Source organism: Mytilus californianus, unplaced genomic scaffold, assembly GCF_021869535.1.
Source record: "Mytilus californianus isolate M0D057914Y unplaced genomic scaffold, xbMytCali1.0.p SCAF_1, whole genome shotgun sequence".
Classification (NCBI taxonomy): Eukaryota; Metazoa; Mollusca; class Bivalvia; order Mytilida; family Mytilidae; genus Mytilus; species Mytilus californianus.
In genome coordinates this window covers 140,014,758-140,035,771 of record NW_026262581.1, presented here as the reverse complement: position 1 = coordinate 140,035,771, position 21,014 = coordinate 140,014,758, and the positions used below count along the sequence as shown (strand labels likewise).

General features: G+C 33.5%; 1 protein-coding gene across 2 annotated transcripts; it reads right to left on the bottom strand.

The window, feature by feature from the left end:
• Positions 1-5,224: 5,224 nt before the first annotated feature.
• Positions 5,225-15,001, bottom strand: LOC127737079 (dynein regulatory complex subunit 2-like). Of its 2 annotated transcripts, none has more exons than XM_052247622.1 (10): positions 14,903-15,001; positions 12,508-12,686; positions 11,891-12,143; positions 11,162-11,385; positions 9,861-10,058; positions 9,259-9,336; positions 8,615-8,755; positions 7,068-7,220; positions 6,681-6,898; positions 5,225-5,830 (listed from the first exon to the last, which is right to left on the bottom strand). In XM_052247622.1, exons 2-10 carry the CDS (start codon positions 12,649-12,651, stop codon positions 5,731-5,733), a joined length of 1,509 nt encoding a protein of 502 aa, XP_052103582.1. In that variant the 5' UTR covers positions 12,652-12,686; positions 14,903-15,001; the 3' UTR covers positions 5,225-5,730. The 2 variants fall into 2 exon arrangements, with proteins under 2 accessions (XP_052103582.1, XP_052103575.1); XM_052247615.1 differs by having other exon boundaries at positions 14,869-14,958.
• Between the last annotated feature and the right edge of the window lie 6,013 nt (positions 15,002-21,014).

Below are 21,014 nucleotides of genomic sequence, written 5' to 3'. Positions count from 1 at the left end.
TAAAGTAAGAATATGTGGTATGATTACGGCAATGAGACAACTATCCACCAGAAACCAAATTACGTAGATTTAAGCAACTATAGGTCACTATACGGCCTTTAACATTGAGCAACATCCATACCATATAGTAAGCGATAAAAGTCATCTTAGTATCGATAAGAACAAAAAGTAAAATCACAAAAATACTGAACTCCGAGGAAAGTTCAAAAAGGAAAGTCCCTAATCAAATGGCAAAATCAAAAGCTCAAACACATCAAACGAATGGATAACAACTGTCATATTCCTGACTTGGAACAGACATTTTCTTGTGTAGAAAATGGTGGATTGAACCTGATTTTATAGATAGCTAAACCTCTCACTTGTATGACATTCGCATCAAATTCCATAATATGTGTCGTTGGGTTGCTGTCCCAATGATGTATATCCTACATGTGTCGTTGGGTTGCTGTCCCATTGATGTATACTCCACATGTGTCGTTGGGATGCTGTCCCATTGATTTATGCCCCACATGTGTCGTTGGGATGCTGTCCCATTGATGTATACCCCACATGTGTCGTTGAGTTGCTGTCCGATTGATGTATGCCCCACATGTGTCGTTGGGATGCTGTCCCATTGATGTATGCCCCACATGTGTCGTTGGGATGCTGTCCCATTGATGTATGCCCCACATGTGTCGTTGGGATGCTGTCCCATTGATGTATACCCCACATGTGTCGTTGGGATGCTGTCCCATTGATGTATGCCCCACATGTGTCGTTGGGATGCTGTCCCATTGATGTATGCCCCACATGTGTCGTTTGGATGCTGTCCCATTGATGTATGCCCACATGTGTCGTTGGGATGCTGTCCCATTGATGTATGCCTCACATGTGTCGTTGGGATGCTGTCCCATTGATGTATACCCAACACGTGTCTTTGATTTGATGTCCCATTGATGTATATCCTACATGTGTCGTTGGGTTGCTGTCCCATTGATGTATGCCCCACATGTGTCGTTGAGTTGCTGTCCGATTGATGTATGCCCCACATGTGTCGTTGGGATGCTGTCCCATTGATGTATGCCCCACATGTGTCGTTGGGATGCTGTCCCATTGATGTATGCCCCACATGTGTCGTTGGGATGCTGTCCCATTGATGTATACCCCACATGTGTCGTTGGGATGCTGTCCCATTGATGTATGCCCCACATGTGTCGTTGGGATGCTGTCCCATTGATGTATGCCCCACATGTGTCGTTTGGATGCTGTCCCATTGATGTATGCCCACATGTGTCGTTGGGATGCTGTCCCATTGATGTATGCCTCACATGTGTCGTTGGGATGCTGTCCCATTGATGTATACCCAACACGTGTCTTTGATTTGATGTCCCATTGATGTATACCCCATATGTGTCGTTGGGTTTCTGTTCCATTGATGTATCTACCACATGTGTCGCTGACCTATTGATGTATGGCCCACATGTGTCGTTGGATTGCTGTCCCATTGGTGTATGCCCCACATGTGTCGTGTTGATGCTGTCCCATTGATGTATGCACCACTTGTGTCGTTGAGTTGCTGTCCCTTTGATGTATGCCCCACATGTGTCGTTGAGTTGCTGTCCCATTGATGTTTGCCACACATGTGTCGTTGAGTTGCTGTCCCATTGATGTATGCCCCACATGTGTCGTTGAGTTGCTGTCCCATTGATGTATGCCACACACGTGTCGTTGAGTTGCTGTCCCATTGATGTATGCCCCAAATGTGTCGTTGAGTTGCTGTCCCATTGATGTATGCCACACATGTGTCGTTGAGTTGCTGTCCCATTGATGTATGCCCCACATGTGTCGTTGAGTTGATGTCCTGCAATATTTTAAATATTTTGGAACCATTATAAGAATAATATAACATTTCTATTGGAAATTATTTGCAGCCTTAAAGTGGTCGGGTAAGCTATGTAAAAGAGAAGCAGCGGCAAAATGTAACGATTTCTTACCACATGTAGTAGTCCGGGTATGTCCAGGATGTAACTGTTAATCTAAACGAATATTTTCAATGTATATTATGAACATAAAGGAACAAATATATTCAAAATTTTGTAGGTCTGTAGTGCCATTGCCCAGATTCGACTCACTCGAAGCATGTTGAAGGGTTTAAAATTGTTACGTTCTTTTGCATTTGAGAGCATTATTGTAGTCGTCATACACAAATATTATAGCTCTGTTTTAAGATGGTTTCTCTGTACAAAAAATTAAAGTTACTCAAAATGAAGGTATGAAAAATTGTAAGTTCCTTCATGAATACTAAATGAAACACCTCATGATAAACCATTTTAACAATATGTTCAGATATTAAGAATACATATTAACTCTAAAGATAACCAACAGTTTTCTTCATATCCTGAGGAAATTAAATCATTTTAGTCTTAATCAGTGAATGGAAAGGGACAAAGTGTCAAAAAAGCTTTAAGTAAAGAAAAGATTTTGACATGAAATAAAAGTATATAACAGAGGCATGAATATACAATGTTAATAATTGTGGTTCGCAAGTCCAATTATAGAAAACTAAGGCGAAATTAGTTTACCGATGTTTTAAAGGTAACAAACAGAAACTGTATCAATTCAAAACGTCTCGAGATTTGGTGCATCGTCAAAATAAGCGTCTCCTGCTTTGCAAGCATCAACCCCATTCGAATTGTCATCCAGTAAACATATTACAATCATCGGAAAAAGGACATGATTGGTAAAATTACAAATCAGACAACTATACTGGTATCTATAAATCTAAGAGTGTGAAAATATGTCGCTAGTATGTTGTGACACCGACATAACGTATTGGTAAAATGTTAATATATTTCACTAGATTTTAAAGGTTTATAATTTTTAAACTTTGCATCAACTTGTCTAAACGGTAGTAGTCATGCTGGTTATATCAGAAAGGGGAAATAGATTTGACCCTTACTTTGCAAGGGGGATGAGGGTGATTGTCCTTTTCTATTTCTGACTGTAATATTTGTTAACTCCTACTGTTTTAGTTGCACAATGTGGATGTTTTGCAGTATTTCTTACGATTTAAATAAAGTAAAAATTTTAGAATTAGAACGAAGCAATAGGGTTACCAACACTATTGTTGTTTGTCTTTGTTCAGTTATTTTCTCAAAGGAGTATATCGTCCTGAATATATATGAAATATTTGCCACTGGACGTTATCCAAAAAACAATCGTATTTGAATGAGTTGATTGTTGGAGTGGTCTGTCGTACGGTCAAATATTTTCCTGCTATCCTTTATATGTAAAATGAATAGGCAAAAACTTTTCCTACATTATGACTAATGGGATTTACATTCATGGAAGTAGAATTCAGATTTGCAAGTAAAGTTTTAAAGAAAAGGTCATCAATAAAATTCAAAAGTCCAGTAGTCTTCTTTTTTATCCTTTTCTTTTGCTTAAAAATAGAAAGGCGAATAGTTCATTGTTTCTCCTTCAATATCTTGATTTGTACACACATCCACCAAAGGGTTTACTTTGAGGTTGTTGCGTTCTGCATTATTCTCTAGACAACATACTTTATGGGATGTATGGTTCAAACAAAAGTGCCTTGCTTTCAGTAAAAGAAAAGAAGATGCCAATTTGAGACAATAAGAAAAACTAAAATCGAAGAGGAGACTACACAATATTAGTCAAAAGAGGAAAAGAAAAAAACTAAAAGACAAACTACGAGAGAAATATTCTTAATGAGACATTAAAGATCAATAACCGTATATTTTCTGATCTTATTTGATAGGGAGCTCTCAGGTTCTTTATCCAATTCAGAATGTTGGACTACATTTGAGTTGTTTGTTTTCTTGCCACCTAGTACAAACATTTCATGCATGTCAAGACAACGAATTGAATTAAAAAGTAAGTTAAGTAAGTTCTGCCTACTGGGTTGGACTAGATAATATAGGTTTTGAAATATCGACTGCTACTGAAAATGGATTGACAGAAATGCTTGCCCTGCAACATGACACACAAGGACAGATTCAATGAAGTATGCAGAGAGCTTGGCACCCTCCTAACACTAGAAATCGTGTAATGATAACTAATGTCTAGCTTAACCAATTTTAGAGGCATGTATCCATCATTTTATCGAATTAAGATATAACCTTCAGAAAATTAAAATATAACAATAAACCATAAAAATGAGGTCAAAGTCAAATGAATCCTATTAAAAAACATATACACACAGGCACTTGTCTCTGAAAAAAAATGACCTATATACTTTAATATAGCATTTTATTTTTAAAACATAAAATTGTACAACGAACCAAGAAAATGAGGTCAACATCAAATGAACACTGCCAGACAGACAAGTACACCTTCTTATCATTCCATACACCAAATAAAGAAGACCTATTGCTTATATGATTTGAGAAACTGATTAAATTCTACCTTCTAAAAAAAATAAGCTTTATACAAATAGTTGTAGCCGCTGTTGGATAGTAATTCCTATGTCTTGCATTCTGCAACTTTCCACGCAGGTGAGACAAAAACTACACAAGTTTATGAATTACCAAAAAAGTCTGATCTAAATTCAACCAAAATTGTACTGTTTTTAATAGTGGGTTTAAAAATGGTAACGAAAACTTGATGACATATAGTTGTTCGCATCCTTGTCATTTAGTTTTTGATGGATATTTTGTCTCATTGTTGAAGGCTGTGTGGTGACCTATAGTTGTTCACATCCTTGTCATTTAGTCTTTGATGGATATTTTTTCTCATTGGCAATCATACTCCTTATCATTTTTTTTTCAATAGAAGTCATTTGACAAAAGTTCTCAAAATTATATATACACCTTGATAGCGAGCAAGAATAATACCAAATATCTTTGATATCCTTCAAGGAACTTAATATTTATTAGACTGACACCACATTGTTATATATTACTATATAGAAGTAGTAAATTTGCACTCAGTTTATATATGCAATTGACCTGAAAAGGCATACCAAATTTCTCATCAGACACACCCTGTAGATGTACCCTGTAGTAGGACTACAAAAATGCCATATATGTCCTCTTGACAAACAAAAATTAGGATGGATATGGTTTGGACAGACAGAAAATTTTTTAAAAAGGGGGGTATAATAGACATTGTCTGGTGCACATATACAAAAAATAACTAACCAAACAAATTTTAGTACTTCATCAAGACAGATGCAACATTTTCTCATGTACATTTTGAACTGTAACTTATCAACAAATCTTTCAGTGTTATAATTTATTACATATATACAACACAATATTTACAAAATTTGTTTCAAGAAATCCTTGAATAATATTACAGTGCAGTATAAAAATTGTTTTGTGTAAAGACTTTAGTATTTCTCCCTTGATGCCGGTACAGGTAGGATACATATTCTGTATTATCAATTGTTAGTAATAGAGTATTTGAAACTCTCATAATGCCCTTGAAAGCAATCAATCCTGTTTTAAAATTCTTTTGAAAAATTGTAAAACTTCAACATTATGTTCCCTTTTGTATCTTTTCCTAATACTTATACAAATTGGTTTTTTAAAATATCAAAATTAATTTTTAGCATGACAGTCTATTTTCTTAATTGTCAATTTCATTATCAACTTTTTTAGATCAGGGAAAAGAGGAATATTAAAGTAAAGGAAATTTTACTTTTTTCTTCTGGTCTTTAGCGACTTTACATTTCCTTTTAAAGTAATCAGTTTAAAGTGCATAAATGTGTAAATTGTCCAAAAAAGTTTATTTTAATGGTAAGACATGCTTGACAACATGTGCTGCCTCCACTACTGTTTGTGCCACTGGTCTCTGTACACGAGGATCTGTTACTGGTACATTTAACCTGAAACAAATAAGATTTAAGTTTTATACCAAAGAAACATCTATAATACTGAATTTTGGCTTCTATGTAAGAATTATCAGATTTTCTTCTTAAAATGTCATGAAATATCAAAAGCAAGTCACAATATTAAAATTATTGGAGAGTCAGCACATCTTCTCTTATAAAACTGACAGCCATGTGATTATGCAACAAAATGGTGATAGACACCCCCTCCCCCCAAATAAAATAAATAAAAAACAAATTATCAAATTAAACGACAAAAAAAAACCACCTAGAAAGTGACTTGTTTCTCATTTCAACATTTGTCTTTTTTTTTACAATATTTAAATATGGATAAAGATATAGACTTTTCTTTCTGGCTAAGGACCTGTATCAGGGACTAATAAAAATTGACATTAACTTGAAGTGGCATAGCATGTGGAAAGAAGCACAATTTAATATATAGAAAACATCTAATTCAAAGAAATATGATGAATAAAAAATTATATAAAAGATTAAAATGAAACCAAAAAAATGCATAATAAATTAACCTTGGTCTTTAATATCTGCAAATAAGATTTTGTAATAAATCCTTGTACATATATCCATATAAAAATAAGGAGATATGGTACAATTGCCAATGAGACAACTAACCTCTTGTCACCAAAGGACAGAAGTAAGCAATAAATAATAAATTGACTTGGTTGATTGTATCCAGGGCTTTATGTCATACAACTTTTGAGAATGATTATTGTACTCAGACTCAGAAATCAACCAATCAAAATACTGGATTTTGTGTTTCGAGCACAAATTTTATACTGAGTAAGTTGTATGACTAAAAGGGGAAATTTAAGCTGCTAACTATACTTACTTGACATTTGTTTTATTATTAACAATAAATAGTGGATTGACTTGGCTGATGATTTCATCATTGACAGAGATTCCATCCAGGTACTGTTTGAGTAAGGTCCGTAACTGTTGGTTCTCTTGCACTAGTCCCATTTTCTCTTTATCTAGAGCTAACTTATCTAAGAACACTTTGTTGAATCTTTTCCAGAAATTCTCTAATGATGAGTATTCATGCATTGTCTGAAATAAGAATAAGAATTGGTGTTCATGTTTAAACTCCAATTTTTGCAATATGAACAATGTTTTAAACATGTTCAAAAAAAATTATTAGTGAAAGAAAAATGAAATTCAAAACCACTTGCAAAACAACAATATTGTATTGTGATGCCAAAATAAATATATATTGTACCTGAGCCAGCGGTTCATAACCTGGTTCTAACATAGCTGTCTGGACATCTTCTTGTTCTTCCTGTGTGAGGGAGGAAGCATAAAATGGTAGCACTTTCTCCTCCTCTGTCTCTAACTTACGACACATTTCTGCTAATTTTAATATAACTGTCACCTGTAAAATACAATATTGGATGACAAACTCAATAAAGGAATAAATTGATGAACACAGAAACAAATGAATGCAATAAACTAGCTAGTCCGGTAACTGTATATATATATATATATATATATAACATGAGGCCTGTAAATTTAAAAATATAAAATGTATCCAACAATACAAATTCTAGCTTTTAAAATGTCTCTGGTCAAAATAATTCTGGAGGTTCTAGTGGTAGCCTAAGAGACAATTTTGAAACACTTGGTTATGGGTTTTTGTCCCCTTGGTATCTTAACTCCTATTTTCAAACGTTTTAAGGTGGCATACCTCATGATGTAAAATGTAAGCTACATGAAGCCTTATTTTCAAATGATCTCAGGTTCCAAAAGTTGTTAAGCCAAGGGGTGGAGTTGGAAAATAGGCTTCCAATTCCATGAAAATGCTCCTTTCGGCATGCGTCTCAAACAGCCTCTGACAACCAAGTTCAATTCCAACCTTCACGAGTGGTTTATCATCTGTAAACCTAGTGGAACTGTTTCAACTGACTAGAGAAGGGGCGAAGACGAGCCACTGGCGCCTCAAAACCAGATGGCCTTGGGAAGATGTGGCTAGTCAACCTTGGAGGGTAGCCCATCAAGGGGAAGGAAAACTCTTGACTCAAAACCTCCGCTGCCTTGCAGCCACACCCTTATGCCAGGGAAAGGCTTCAGGTGACCTCGAGGAAAATCCAGAACTAGGAATCTGTAACATCCTTCCTGTACTTCCAGGATCAGAACTTTTGTTCCGAAGTTAAGGGTGAGGTAACCCCGACAGAAAACCTAGAGTGCTGAAGACAGTGGTGTGGGCCATACAGCGCACTCTAACAGACCACAACACCACACACGAACAGCCATTATGAAACTTGAAAATGATCTCAGATTACCATAATGCACAGCAAATATAAACTGTACATACATGTATAAATGAAGAGATATGATTCATGATTGTTTTCAATATATGACACTGAGGTAAACTATGTTGTATTAAAATTATCTTGAAACATACTTCAGAAAGCCCAAATCTTGATTTTAAAATTACAATTGAATACAAATTATTTCCCTAGTTGGCAAGTATAATGGTATAAATACTGGTTTTCTGAAGTGCAGAGCAAATGTGAGAACTAAATAGAAAACAGTGTGTTATTCTAATGATCAAATAAATGCTCACACCAATTTAACAATAAGGAAATACAGTATGACTGCCAAAGAGACAACTATCCCTTCAAGTTGGGGCTTGTGTTTAAGTGCCCAACTTTTTTTTTACAGAATATGTATAAATCTATTTTTCATCAGTCCATCTGATCTTTTATAGAATTTCTTTTTTTAATATATATTCCTCGTGTATTCTGTTTTCCTTGATTCTTTACATACCTTCTCATTTTGTCTTTTTAATTCTTTCATTGCACCATTACTTTCTAAAGTCATTTTTGTTAGCTTGTCTCTCTCTCGTTCTCGTAACTTATTCATCTGTGCTTTTAAGTCTTGGAAATGTGCCAACATTTTCTCTCTTTCCTATAAAATAATAATGTTTTATTCTGTATTGCCTTTATTATAATTATATAAAAAACAGCGAAAACTATTGTACATTCAAGCTAGGCATCAGAAAGAATAATGTAAATACTATTTGGCATTGACCTTTGAACTACAAATATTTAAAACTGGCTGGATGAGATTTCCCTTTCAAAAAGTTTAACTGCATACTTGGGATACCAAATAATCTAGTGATACTGCCTGCCACTTGTATTTTTTTTTTGTTGCCAAGATATCTGATAATAATTACAAAAAAATATCTAAAATACCAAATAATAATATTATAAACCATTCTATGCAGCCAGCAATAAAATAAAGTTACATCTTAAAAATATGAAGGGAAAATCTATTGGAAAATTTGTAAAGTGGTCGCATACATCCGTTTATTGCTTAATACAAGTGGTTGTTTTGGGAGGTTTGACTGTATATTGATACTGAATGAAATGCAATGTGTTAGCTCCCCTTGATCATAATACCACACTTACCTCTTTAAGTTGTTTATTTCGTTCTTCACATTCTTTTGCATTGGCAGCCATTTTACTTTTTAATTGTGAGATATTGTCCTAAAAATAGCAAATAAATTCATCTTTTAAATAAAAAATGCATCAAAGTTCATAATAAAAATAAATAATACAACAAAACACAAAATGTATAAAAGACATTAGGCCATTGTAAAAATTATTTTGTTTATTGGAATATTCAGATAAAATGGAAATGACAAAAGTAGAAATTATTATGAATAGATTTTTTAAAATGTTTGTTTTGTTTTCAATCACCGGGATTGATTGCTATTGTTTACCTGGCATTACACATCTTATTTCTTTGATACTTATAATGTTAACACTTAAAATTTAGGATTATTCCTATAGACTACTATAGTTATCACCCAGGTATATCAATGTATCATGTAGTTGCCTCTTGTGTAGTTATGTATTAACTGTTTTTACAATAACTTCATGTTTCACATGTGTTTTTTTTTTCAAATAGGGATGTTTTCAAATCCCTATTTAATTATCTTATCTAATCACATTTTATGACCACAATAAAATATTGTTTACGCTAAGGTCATATAAAAAAAAAACCTTACCCATAACTTATTTATTCTTCTCATCTGAGAATCTATTTCTTGGGCAGCATGGTCGTCTCTACGTTTATAATCTTCAAATTCATTCTTCCTACTTTGTGTAGAGCTTAGATAAGCTTTCAAAGCTTGATCAAACTGTTTCCACAGAGAATCAATCTTATCTAGCAGGGTCATCCGAATACCATGTTTTTCTTCCATATCCTAAAATAAACAGATGGTAAAAAAAAAAATAATTTGGTGTTGCATGAAAAATAGGATATACTCACTCTTCTGAAGCACTTTATGTAACTCAAAGTTTTGATAGGAATTTGTACTTTGGTTTAAAGTGTTCGATGTTCGTAAAAATTTCAACTCACATTTTATTCAACATAAATCTTATAATCAGACTTTGTAAAATGTCATCAGTGTCTGGGCAATAAATAAATGAGCCAGGGATTTGTCAGAGAACGTCTCATCCTTTTTCTCAAAAAGTTCACCAGAAAGAACCAAGACATAATATAAATGTTCATGTCTACTTCTCAAATAATATAGGATGGTCTAACAGGACAGTCTTCAGTTATAGATTCTAGTTACTGATTAGTGATGTGTATCAATTTATTTACATTACAATTTTCCCTTTATTTGTCTTTGTATTATTATGTTCCTTTATGTCATATCAATCTTGACGTGACTCAGTTTTGTGCATCCAGCTATCATGTTCTGGCTTTGGGCGTTCCTGATGTACAATTTGGACTCATGACAATTTTATAGTGTTGTTTTCATTTTGTAGAACCTTGTATTAATATTTTGCTTAGTTCATACTTTATCAGGAAAATTTGTATGAAATTTTGATTTACTCCACTGTATGTACTATCAACTACAAAAACTTTTTTTGTTGGCCTCTTTGTCAGATTTTTTTTGTATGTTTGTTTGAATTTTTTAGTCAGTTGTGTTTGTATGTTTGTAATGTATGTTTACACAGTTTTTATTGATTGATTGATGGTTGCTTAATGTCCAGTGGTACACAGTTTTGACTGCTGGATCACAATTATTAGGAAAGCATATATGAAGTTATGTTTTACTAAACTGTATATGCTATAAACTGGATCCTGTTTATTGTCACGTCAATTTACCTTGGAGTTCAGTATTTTTGTTAATAATTTTTTAATTTCCTTGTTTGTGTATTAACTTCTGCATCTCCACTTTTGATTTTGTTGGTTAATAAGATGTCTAGTTTTTACTCTTTTCGAAATTTTAATAATTGAATTTGTCAACAAAGGATTTTGGTGAATAAACCTGAGACATGAATATTTCTATTGTCATACCTTGTTTTTTATTTCATCACATAAACTTTCATAATCTGCCCGAGCATCATTTTCACGGTCCTGGAAATTCTGATCCATGGCAAACATAATATCGGCAATATCATTCATTTCTATTCCATTCTGTTCTATCATCAATGCTCTTTCTGAATCAAACTCTTCCTGAATAATGGCTAACTCCTCCTCATAATCCATCTGTAACTTGTCTAACCTTTCGTCCTGTATATCTAAATATAAAAAAACTTGTGTAACTATCTAATCATAAAAAGTGACATGTCAAGATAAATTTGTTAGTCAGTGTCTTGATAAGGGTTTTAAAGGAATGAAAAAGGAGGAGGAAAGTTCTAAGGATGGAAGAATGTGACGTAAACTTATGTCATGATTAACAGAAAATAATTTGATAACTTGAAAGGTGCAGTTATACTTATTTGCATAAAAGTATGTGAAACAAAACAGGCAACCACAATAAATGAAAATAGGATTTTAATCACCAACTTTGATAATTATCTTCTTAAAGCTTTTTAGTTTGTGTAACTTTTATTTATTATAAGCATAAAGAGAAAAAAAACAAAAAAAAAACGCTTTGGACAGATCAAATTTATCAAGTGTTATTTTGTTATCTGCTGTTTCAATATAACTGATTATCGTATGTTAATCACATGTAGGTAGTGAAATGTTTTGGTAATGAAAATTTATGAAATAATTGTTCTGTAAATTATAATAATTCATTACCAAATAAACTATCTACAGCCTGAAGATGACTACGTAGAGCCATGGCATATTGCTCCTCGGCCTCTTGTAAATCTTTGGCAAGCGATTTAATGGTAGCATCTTTTCTGTCCACAATTCTTTCAAATGTCTGGCTAAGAATTTCTATTTCTTTACGCAATTCTTTAGATTTAGCCTCTCTCATTATGTTTCTCCATTGGTGATTTAGTTTGTTAAGATTGTATTTTGTGGCTCTTTCTTCTTTGGCTAGTTTGTCCTGAAAAATTTTCAACATACATATTAAAACTGTACCTTCAAGGCTTCTCAAAAATCTGACTGTGTCCAGGTTTTTTTAAAATCTTATTTGTGCAATACAAAGAGATATTTTTTCATCTCTTTAATTAATAAATGTTTACTGTTTTAATAATTGGTGATGTAATCATTATTCATTTGCAGTATATCTGATTAGTAACATGAAGATGTACACATGCTTTTATCATGTTTATAGCTTAAGAATATGCTTGGAAGATCTTTGAATTGTGCCTTTCTACAAATTTGGAAAACATTTCTTATAGGTAATGACAGAATATCAATAAATGTTATGTTGAGTTTCAAAAGGTATAAATAAAGTAAGAAAGTACTTTTAAGAACTGTGTTAGCATGTCTTCTTTCTTTTTCTTCATTTCTTCTTCTTGTAGCCTCTTCTGTTCTTCATAGGCCATTCTTTCTTCTTCTGTCATTTTTGACATTTTCCCAGACTTTTTTCCCTTTTTCTTAGGTGCCATTTTGATTCAGTGGAAACCAGTGACACCAATAATTTCTAAATATAAAAAGTCATAGATAATAAAAAAATTTTAAATTGATTTATTGCATATCTTCTGATAGTATCTAACAAAGTTATACAAGTTTCTTATCTTTTTTATTATGAAAAATCTATGTGAAAATGTTTCAAAAGGTTTCTAGGACCAGTTATGGTCAAGGGACAGTAAATGAGTCACAAAATTTGGATACAAATTTTGCTTGTTGAACCTTAACTGAAAATTAAAAAAAAAATATTAAGGTATAATTCAACTTCAGGAATATGACATTCCTTGTATAACAATAATTTTGGGAGACATAATTTTTAGGTTGAGCTACATGTATCTACCTTTTGAATAATTACATCCCCCATACTGTTTTTAAGGAACTTGCATACAAGACAAAAAAAAATGTATTTGATCCTACAAGTTAAATTGTACTTTCATTGAGAAAAAGTGACATTTATCTAAAAAATTCATGTCTATTATTAGCTTTAGCAGTCTTACAATATATAGAATAGAGTTTTCAGGTAATTTCAATCAGTTTTCAGTCTTTTAACCTGTTCCTCATGACTTTTCATGTACAATGTCCCTTGAATTGTCATGTATCTGTATCCTCATAACAAAGGAGACTAATGAATAATTAAATGAAGCTCTTACAACAGCAACCAAGCAGGTTATAAAAACAGCTTCAACAGTATACATCGGTGACAAAATAATGGCAACAATGTTTGGACAACAACAATGTAGGAAGATTTTACTATAAATTTTACCAAAATGTACAAGAAAAAGTTTTATATGATTTCCCTGATATAAACACACCATCTTTTGTTGGTAATTTAAGATCAAGATACATTCTAAACAATTATCAACATAAAGTTAAGAAATACACCTTATCACTATTTAGAAATCTGCGATGCTTGAACTTTTGATGTCATACAACAATCACTTTTCCATTGTGGCGTCTGATATTTTCTATTGGGACGTCAAAATTTTACGGGAACCTTTGTCACAAATTGTGATGTCCAGTAATGGCGGACAAATAGCGATAAGGTATACTGATCCCAAGTGTAAATATGGTTAATGATGTGAAAAATCCATGGATGGTACTAGGGGGATTCGAACCCTCAATCTCGGGATTTAAAGGCAGCGCTCTAACCAATTGAGCCAAAGAAGATCTTCCTTAACTCAACTAGTTAGACTACCTTTATATTTCCAGGTCTACAACACTCTTCCCCCTTTTCTTTTTTTTCGGGCTGCGTACCATCCATCCCAACAACTCGCAGGTTCACTACTGTACAACCCTGAGACATCTTCTCGGAAATCCTTTGGCCAGTTCCACCTAGATATGTCACGGTCATCCACACATGACAATATCAAACTGCCAGGCACCTATATACACTTGTTTGTACAAGTAGTAATTGCTCGCAGCGGCAATGATATGAAAATCCATGGATAGTACTAGCGGGATTCGAAACCCTCTATCTCCGGATTTAAAGGCAGCGCTCTAACAAATTGAGCCAAAGACGATCTTCCCTAACACAACTAGTTAGACTACCTTTATATCTCCAGGTCTACAACTGGTTAACTAGGAACCTTCAAACATTATTTATTACAGTGTGGTCATTATAAAGAAGCAAGAGTTTTGTTTTCATGTGGGATCCGTACAACTTAATTTGGATCTTTTATCATTGGTAGAAAAGAACAACAACTCTCCCATCTCAAGAAAAATCCTTCATATTTTTGGGGAGATTTGATGTTTCTCGCTCCATTTCATTTAATTTCATATACAGCTACCACTTATTAGTAGGTGTTAGTTAAGTACAAGTGAAAAAAAAAATATCTTACAAGCGAGGCTTTTTAAATTACACGGGCAACACCTACAATGCCAATGGGGATACAGAAAATAGTGTCATCAAGACAAAGATTTAAGAAAATTCAAATCTTTGATTATGCATCTAGTTAAAATATAGAGCAAACAATGTAAGCTATGCAAATATACAATAAACCCTGACCACCATGCATGAATTATATCTTAGTTGACAACTACTTTTAATTTATAATTTCTTGGAACGAAGCAGACCACGGATAGAAACGGAATGGCTTCATACATATGAATGAACTGTAATGTTCCATTGTGATTTTTAAAAAGGTATGGATGTCATACGAAAGTCTTTTTCAAATTTCCAATATTTTAGAACTTACAGAGAGTGAAAGGCAATTTTTTTTGTAAACAAACCAAGAAAGATATTTTCTTGTCGTCACTGGAAACGGAAGTGGAAATACTACACATAAAATAAAAACCGAAAACGGTGAATAGAGTTACTTTCCCGAATTTATGCTCCAATTGATATGTGAGATCTATAAAGTCGATAACTTTTTTTGTCGTCTCGCAGTATTTTTATCAGTGGCCATGAACTTTTGAACATGAAGGTGAAGTCAATACCAATCCACCAGATAGCACTAGATATCATACATTTTAATCAAAAGAAGAGCCTATATCAAAAGATAATTAAGGGAGCAACCATTTAACTTCAAAAATGGGGGGGGGGGGGGGGGGGGCTTTCAATCAAATTATTTTTTTCAAAATTTAACACTATAAGGTATTGGGAAAATCTGGATTCAGAATATCTTTAAAAACCCATACCCCCTCCTTGAAGTTAAATGGTTGTTCCCTAAGGATTATGTACCTTTTTGTTGTTTCAATGCTAAACATATGGAAATTTTATAGAAAAATCCACAGACGGTTCCCTTATACTTTAATATTTGACAATTCGGTGCATGATAGATATATATGATATATAGAGGATTGTTTCAGGCAGTGCTAGCAATGATTTCCTTAAAACAAGTTTATAAATAAAGATATTGGTTAATTAAAGAACCTTTATGAGCACGCTCACATACCCCACATCTCACACTGTCACTGGGCAAACAACATCTCACCATATTCCTAAGTTCAAAGACTCATAACTCCTACAAAAGTCAACTGATAAAAATTTCTTGTTGATATGCACATCTACATATTATGTCCTTATTCATGTTATTATCTACAAAGTTTCATGAAATTCTGTTGTGTTGTTTCAGAGGAGTTGAGATGACAAGAACAGGTTTGACGTATTGACAGACGGACGGATCAAGCACATTATACCTTCCGTGGGGTATAAAAATATATAAATATGGACCTATTCAAATACACCTTCTAGGGTGCGCTCGACTTTATTGACTCAGCACGAGTTTTTTGTGGAATGTAAAAGTTGTTAAAAACTTTTGTAAACAAAAACGCTAGCACATCATGGGCAAACAAGTGAGTAATCTACGTTTAAAATTCTATAACGAAAATCTCTGTATTAAAGTCTGTTGATTTTCGGCAAAAATCTTTGTTTTGTTTGCCACAAAATCCCCATTTTCTATTAAAGGCAATAAAACAATAAATAATATTGCTTTGAACGAAGTTTCCCTTTGGTATATGTAAAAATGACACATCTCTATCATTCATTATCTTTGCTGTTTTGATATTTTTGCACTTTGAAAAATTCGTAATACACACGGCTACAGAAGGGGTCATAAACCTTAAAACCAATAATCAGATAGTACGATACAATACAATAATTTTATTGTCAAATGAAGACGCCCCGAATGGCAGGGTAATTAGTAGTATAATTTATATGTAAACTGAGACTACTATAACATAGTAGACTAGTCTCAAATAAAAATATTGAGATGTGGTATGATTACCAATGAGACAACTATCCACAAGAGACTGCTCGTCACTGGACAATCCCATGGATGTATGTATGAATCCCATCCCGGATTGACATATTTTATAATTGGTCATTCAAGTGATTTATAAATACGAATACTCCTTACTGAAGTTGATCCTATGTTAAAAAGTCGTTAAAGTGAATTGATTGTCTTATTTGTTCTATTACATATGTTGTTCACATGTTCATTCCACCTGAGTTTGGATGTAAATGTGCAGCCTTAATATTATTCGCTGTGGACTGACTCACCAGGGTGACCATGTGATTTGTATGATATTGCAATGGTTTCATTCCACCTGCTGATGGTGAGTACATTGAATTTTCTGGTTGGAAGGATATTTTTCATTGTGATTTCTTTTATTGCAAGTTTGTCAAGATCTTTTTGTTATTCTTTCATTTTTTTTCTGCTGATAAAGTACGGTATGCTATCATACCGTCTGCACTTTTGTGTTGGCATGAATTATCATTTATATTGTCATATTTATAAATCAACTGAGTACACAACTTCGAATTGTTCGAAATACTAAGGATTTTCTACCCTAGGAATAGATTACCCTTTGGCAAAATCTTTCGGAATTTTTGGTCCTCAATGCTCGTCAACTTTGTACTTTATTTGGCCTTTTAACTTGTTTGATTCGAGCTTATTCACTTTTGTAGACGAAATGCGCATCTGACGTACACAATTATAAGACTGGTATCTTTGATGAGTTTTTTTTCTGCAAATTGTCGGACATTGGATTTAATTCTGCCGGGCTTGTCGTTGAAAGGAGCTTTGGGTTTTATGGTGTTACAGTTAATGTACGAGGAAATAATGACTGACCTTATTAAAGGCCTTAAAATGATTATGAGCACGTCTGTCTATTTTCCTGTACTCATGGTTTTGGGGATGTAATTAAAAAGATCAGTTGGGTTTTGCATGAAGCCAATAGGTAGATAATGTTGTGATGATCTGCATTCTTTATGATATGACTTATGATTATATGTTCTATGAGTTCTATGGTCCACAATTCTCTGCATTGTATATCTATCCTTCCTTGAAGACCAGGCTTGCATTGCCATTCCTTTAGTGATTGGGTACATCTACAGTTTCAATTGTTGATGTAAAAATTATAGTAAGAATTAATAGTTCTTTTAGTATCTTGATCTTAAAGTGTCTAATATTGCTGCTTTATTTGGAATAACTTTCGTCGGTAGTTTCAATATTTCATTTTCGTTATGTTAATGTCTTCCGCAAGAAGGCTATTGACCTGCCATTTGACAACACGATTTGAGGTCATCTAGACTATATGTGTATCCTCAGTAGAGAAATCAAATTTGAATTATTCATTCTGAATGGTTGCTTGGTCTACTGGATTCGACTGTAGTATTTGATCACTAAGTAGTGGTGCCACTCCGTTGCTTTCGGTCTTTATGTTTTATATGTGACCAGAATTGTTTCATATTCTGTGTTGGTTTTTTCCTCTTTATGTTGGTTATTTTCATCTTTATGTGTTAATATGTTTTCGATATAATTCATGTATTTTAGATGGAGTTTTCTTGGTGCCATTCGCTTCATGTCTTAGAATGTTGTAAATATGTTATATATGATTTGCGGTTTTCTTTGTTTTATTCAATTTGTCACAACGACTTATTAATTTGTGTATATTTTATGTGAGTTATGAGATGCTATTCATTAATGCAGTTTTAGGTTTGTGTTAAAGAATTGTCTCAGTTGCAATCATACATCTTCATATTTTTATATTATGAGGGATATGATTCGTAACACTCGTTAAGATTAGCTTTGAACAATAACCAAAGTTCCTGCTGTAATTTCATTTGCAGCTAATTATTTGAACTTTTCACGAGTTAAATTTTGTTTGATCGTTTCTCTATTTGCCATTCTTTATAAAGGGATTCTCATTGATTTTTGTTTGCTTGATATAGGCTTAGCGTCCATTTTACCAAAGACGATGATTTGGTCTGACACTCCAGTTATCACTTTGGTACGAGAGAAGTGTTTTGATCACTCTGTCCGACGCATTAGGATCTTTTCTAATAATGAAAAAGGAAGATGTGTTATGATTGCCAATGAGACAACTCTCTACCAGAGACGAAAAAGAAGAGTTATGAAAAAAAACCGACTGAAATTGACACTGCACTAGCTTTATGGTCACCATCATGCATTGGTGGACCGACACGATGTGTCTGTGAATCAACTCAAGAGTTATTTGTTTTCGCGATCTTAGATATCTAGTTACAAGAATTTCCTTTTGCCAATATTGGGATATTTTGACCGAGAGAGGATTTGGATGGCAGATGAAGCATGCATAGCATGAGACGATGTTTGATTTACTGGTGATAAACTGTTGTATTTTCGAAACATTAAGGGTTTTTAACCCACAAGGCATAGATAGTCTAACAATATTTGGCACCAATTGTTGGAGATTTGTCCTTCCAACGGTTTTGACTCAAGCGGCACTAAAAAGTTGTGAAGACGAAACGGGTGTCTGACACACTAAATCATAAGCATGGTATCTTTGATTGGTTTTAACCGAGTCGGCAAACCCGTTCTCGGTCCGTTTGAATTTCATTCGATACCCTCAGTTTTTTCCAATATTGATTTGAATATTATACAAACTTTGTGTTCGTGGATGTTACAATGATTTACGAGATTTGAACATCGGTAAACTATTGTTGCCTCCTATGTTACAAACTGAGACTAATTGCTCATGCAGGACAACTACGTGACGTCTATTAGGACGTGTACATGGTCACATGTCTATTCACGATACATAAAAAGAATAACGAGAATTACCAAAATATTTTCACAGTACAAAAAGACCCCACCAACCACCAAATCTCGCGAAAAATAGACGTATGAGCAAAGACCAACACCAACGAGCAAACATGATCCATGATGTCGGCGTTTATCTTTCAAAATATGTCAATGTAATCATTTTAGGATCCTTAGTTCAGAAGTTCCGGTGTATACAGCAACCCTCTATCTAGGAATATAGGTTCAACTGGGTGATATATACTTCAAATAAAGGTGTTGCTGGAATGGTACAATACAAAAGATGGAAAGTTCCCAAATGGAGAAATAGAAGTCGTGTCTTTTGTCGTAAAGTACAATATGTTGATGAAGAATGTATTTTTCCTCTAAATAGGTCAACTAAATGCTTCATAATCACTACTGAATTTATTTTTGTATATACCTGTATAGCAAGTTTAACTTGATGTTTATATATTTTAATGTGGAAAGCATCGTCACAGCTGAATCTATTACCAAAATAAATTCTATTGAATTATACTAAATAAAAGTTGTTTTTTAATATGTTATTTAATCATTTACGATTCAGTGAAATATACAACTTTAGATTACTTTTTCAAACTCATATTTCGTTAATATACTTACAGTTAACTTTTTGTATTGACAATACAATGAAATAATAGTAATTTATTAGTAAATGGATATTAAGACTATACAACGTGTTTGTACTCCACACATTGTTCAAAACCTAATTCATACTGTAGCTATGTATCTTTGTTTTCCCCCATACAATGACAATTTCATGTAGCCTTAGTCAGTCAAATTAAGGCGACAGTAGTTTACTGTTGTTCAGATTTCATAAATCGATTAGAAGAGACAATTCAAGGTAACAAACAGAAACTGAGAGAATAGCATGGACTCCAAAAAGAGCGAGATGGATTGCGTCGACAGAGTAAGTGTCTCCTACTATGCAAACATCCCCACCATAAAACTAATGCCAAAATGAGTAAAAAACGAAGTATTTAGAACATGAACATTGATAAAATGTCAAAAATTATATGCAGTTTCGCTAAGATTTGAAAATTTTGAGATCTCAATAAGAATTACATGTTTAAAGAGAGGCGAGGGATACGAAAATGACATTCAAACTATAAGTCGATAATAAATTGACAACGCCACTACTAAAACAAGAAAAAAGACAAACATACAATCATAAGTACACAAAATACAACATAGAAAACCAAAAGACCGAGCAACACGAACCCCACAAAAAACTAGGGGTAATCTCAGGTGCTCCAGAAGGGTAACCAGATCCTGCTCCACATGTGGCACCCGTCTTGGTACTCATGTTAGTACACACCGGTGATAAGTCTAATTCGGTAGGGCATAATCGGGGAAAAGGGGACGGGATTGTAGTTACGACAAATAGAACATATCCGCTGTCATTTGTGAATCGGATATTCCATAACGGTCAACCAATATGTCTACTGCAGTTAGAAAAAAAATGACCGAAGAAAATATTATATATTTACTCAAAAGAAACAACATACTTTTTTCTCTCTATTCAAATGCAGGTATTTTAAAAGTGATTTTGTTCTGGTTTAATTGACTTGCGATATCTTGACAGAATTATAACCAATTTCCCTCAAAATTTGCGTCATACTATAATCAGTCTGCCATTCTTTTATGTTATTGAGTATTTCAAAATACAATAGCTTAGCCTTATAATTTTTTACGCCAGACGCGCTTTTCGTTTATATGGGACTCATCAGTTAAATGCGAACTCAATAGGCTGTTAAAGAGAATTCAAAACCAAATATCCCAAAATGTTGGGCAAAATA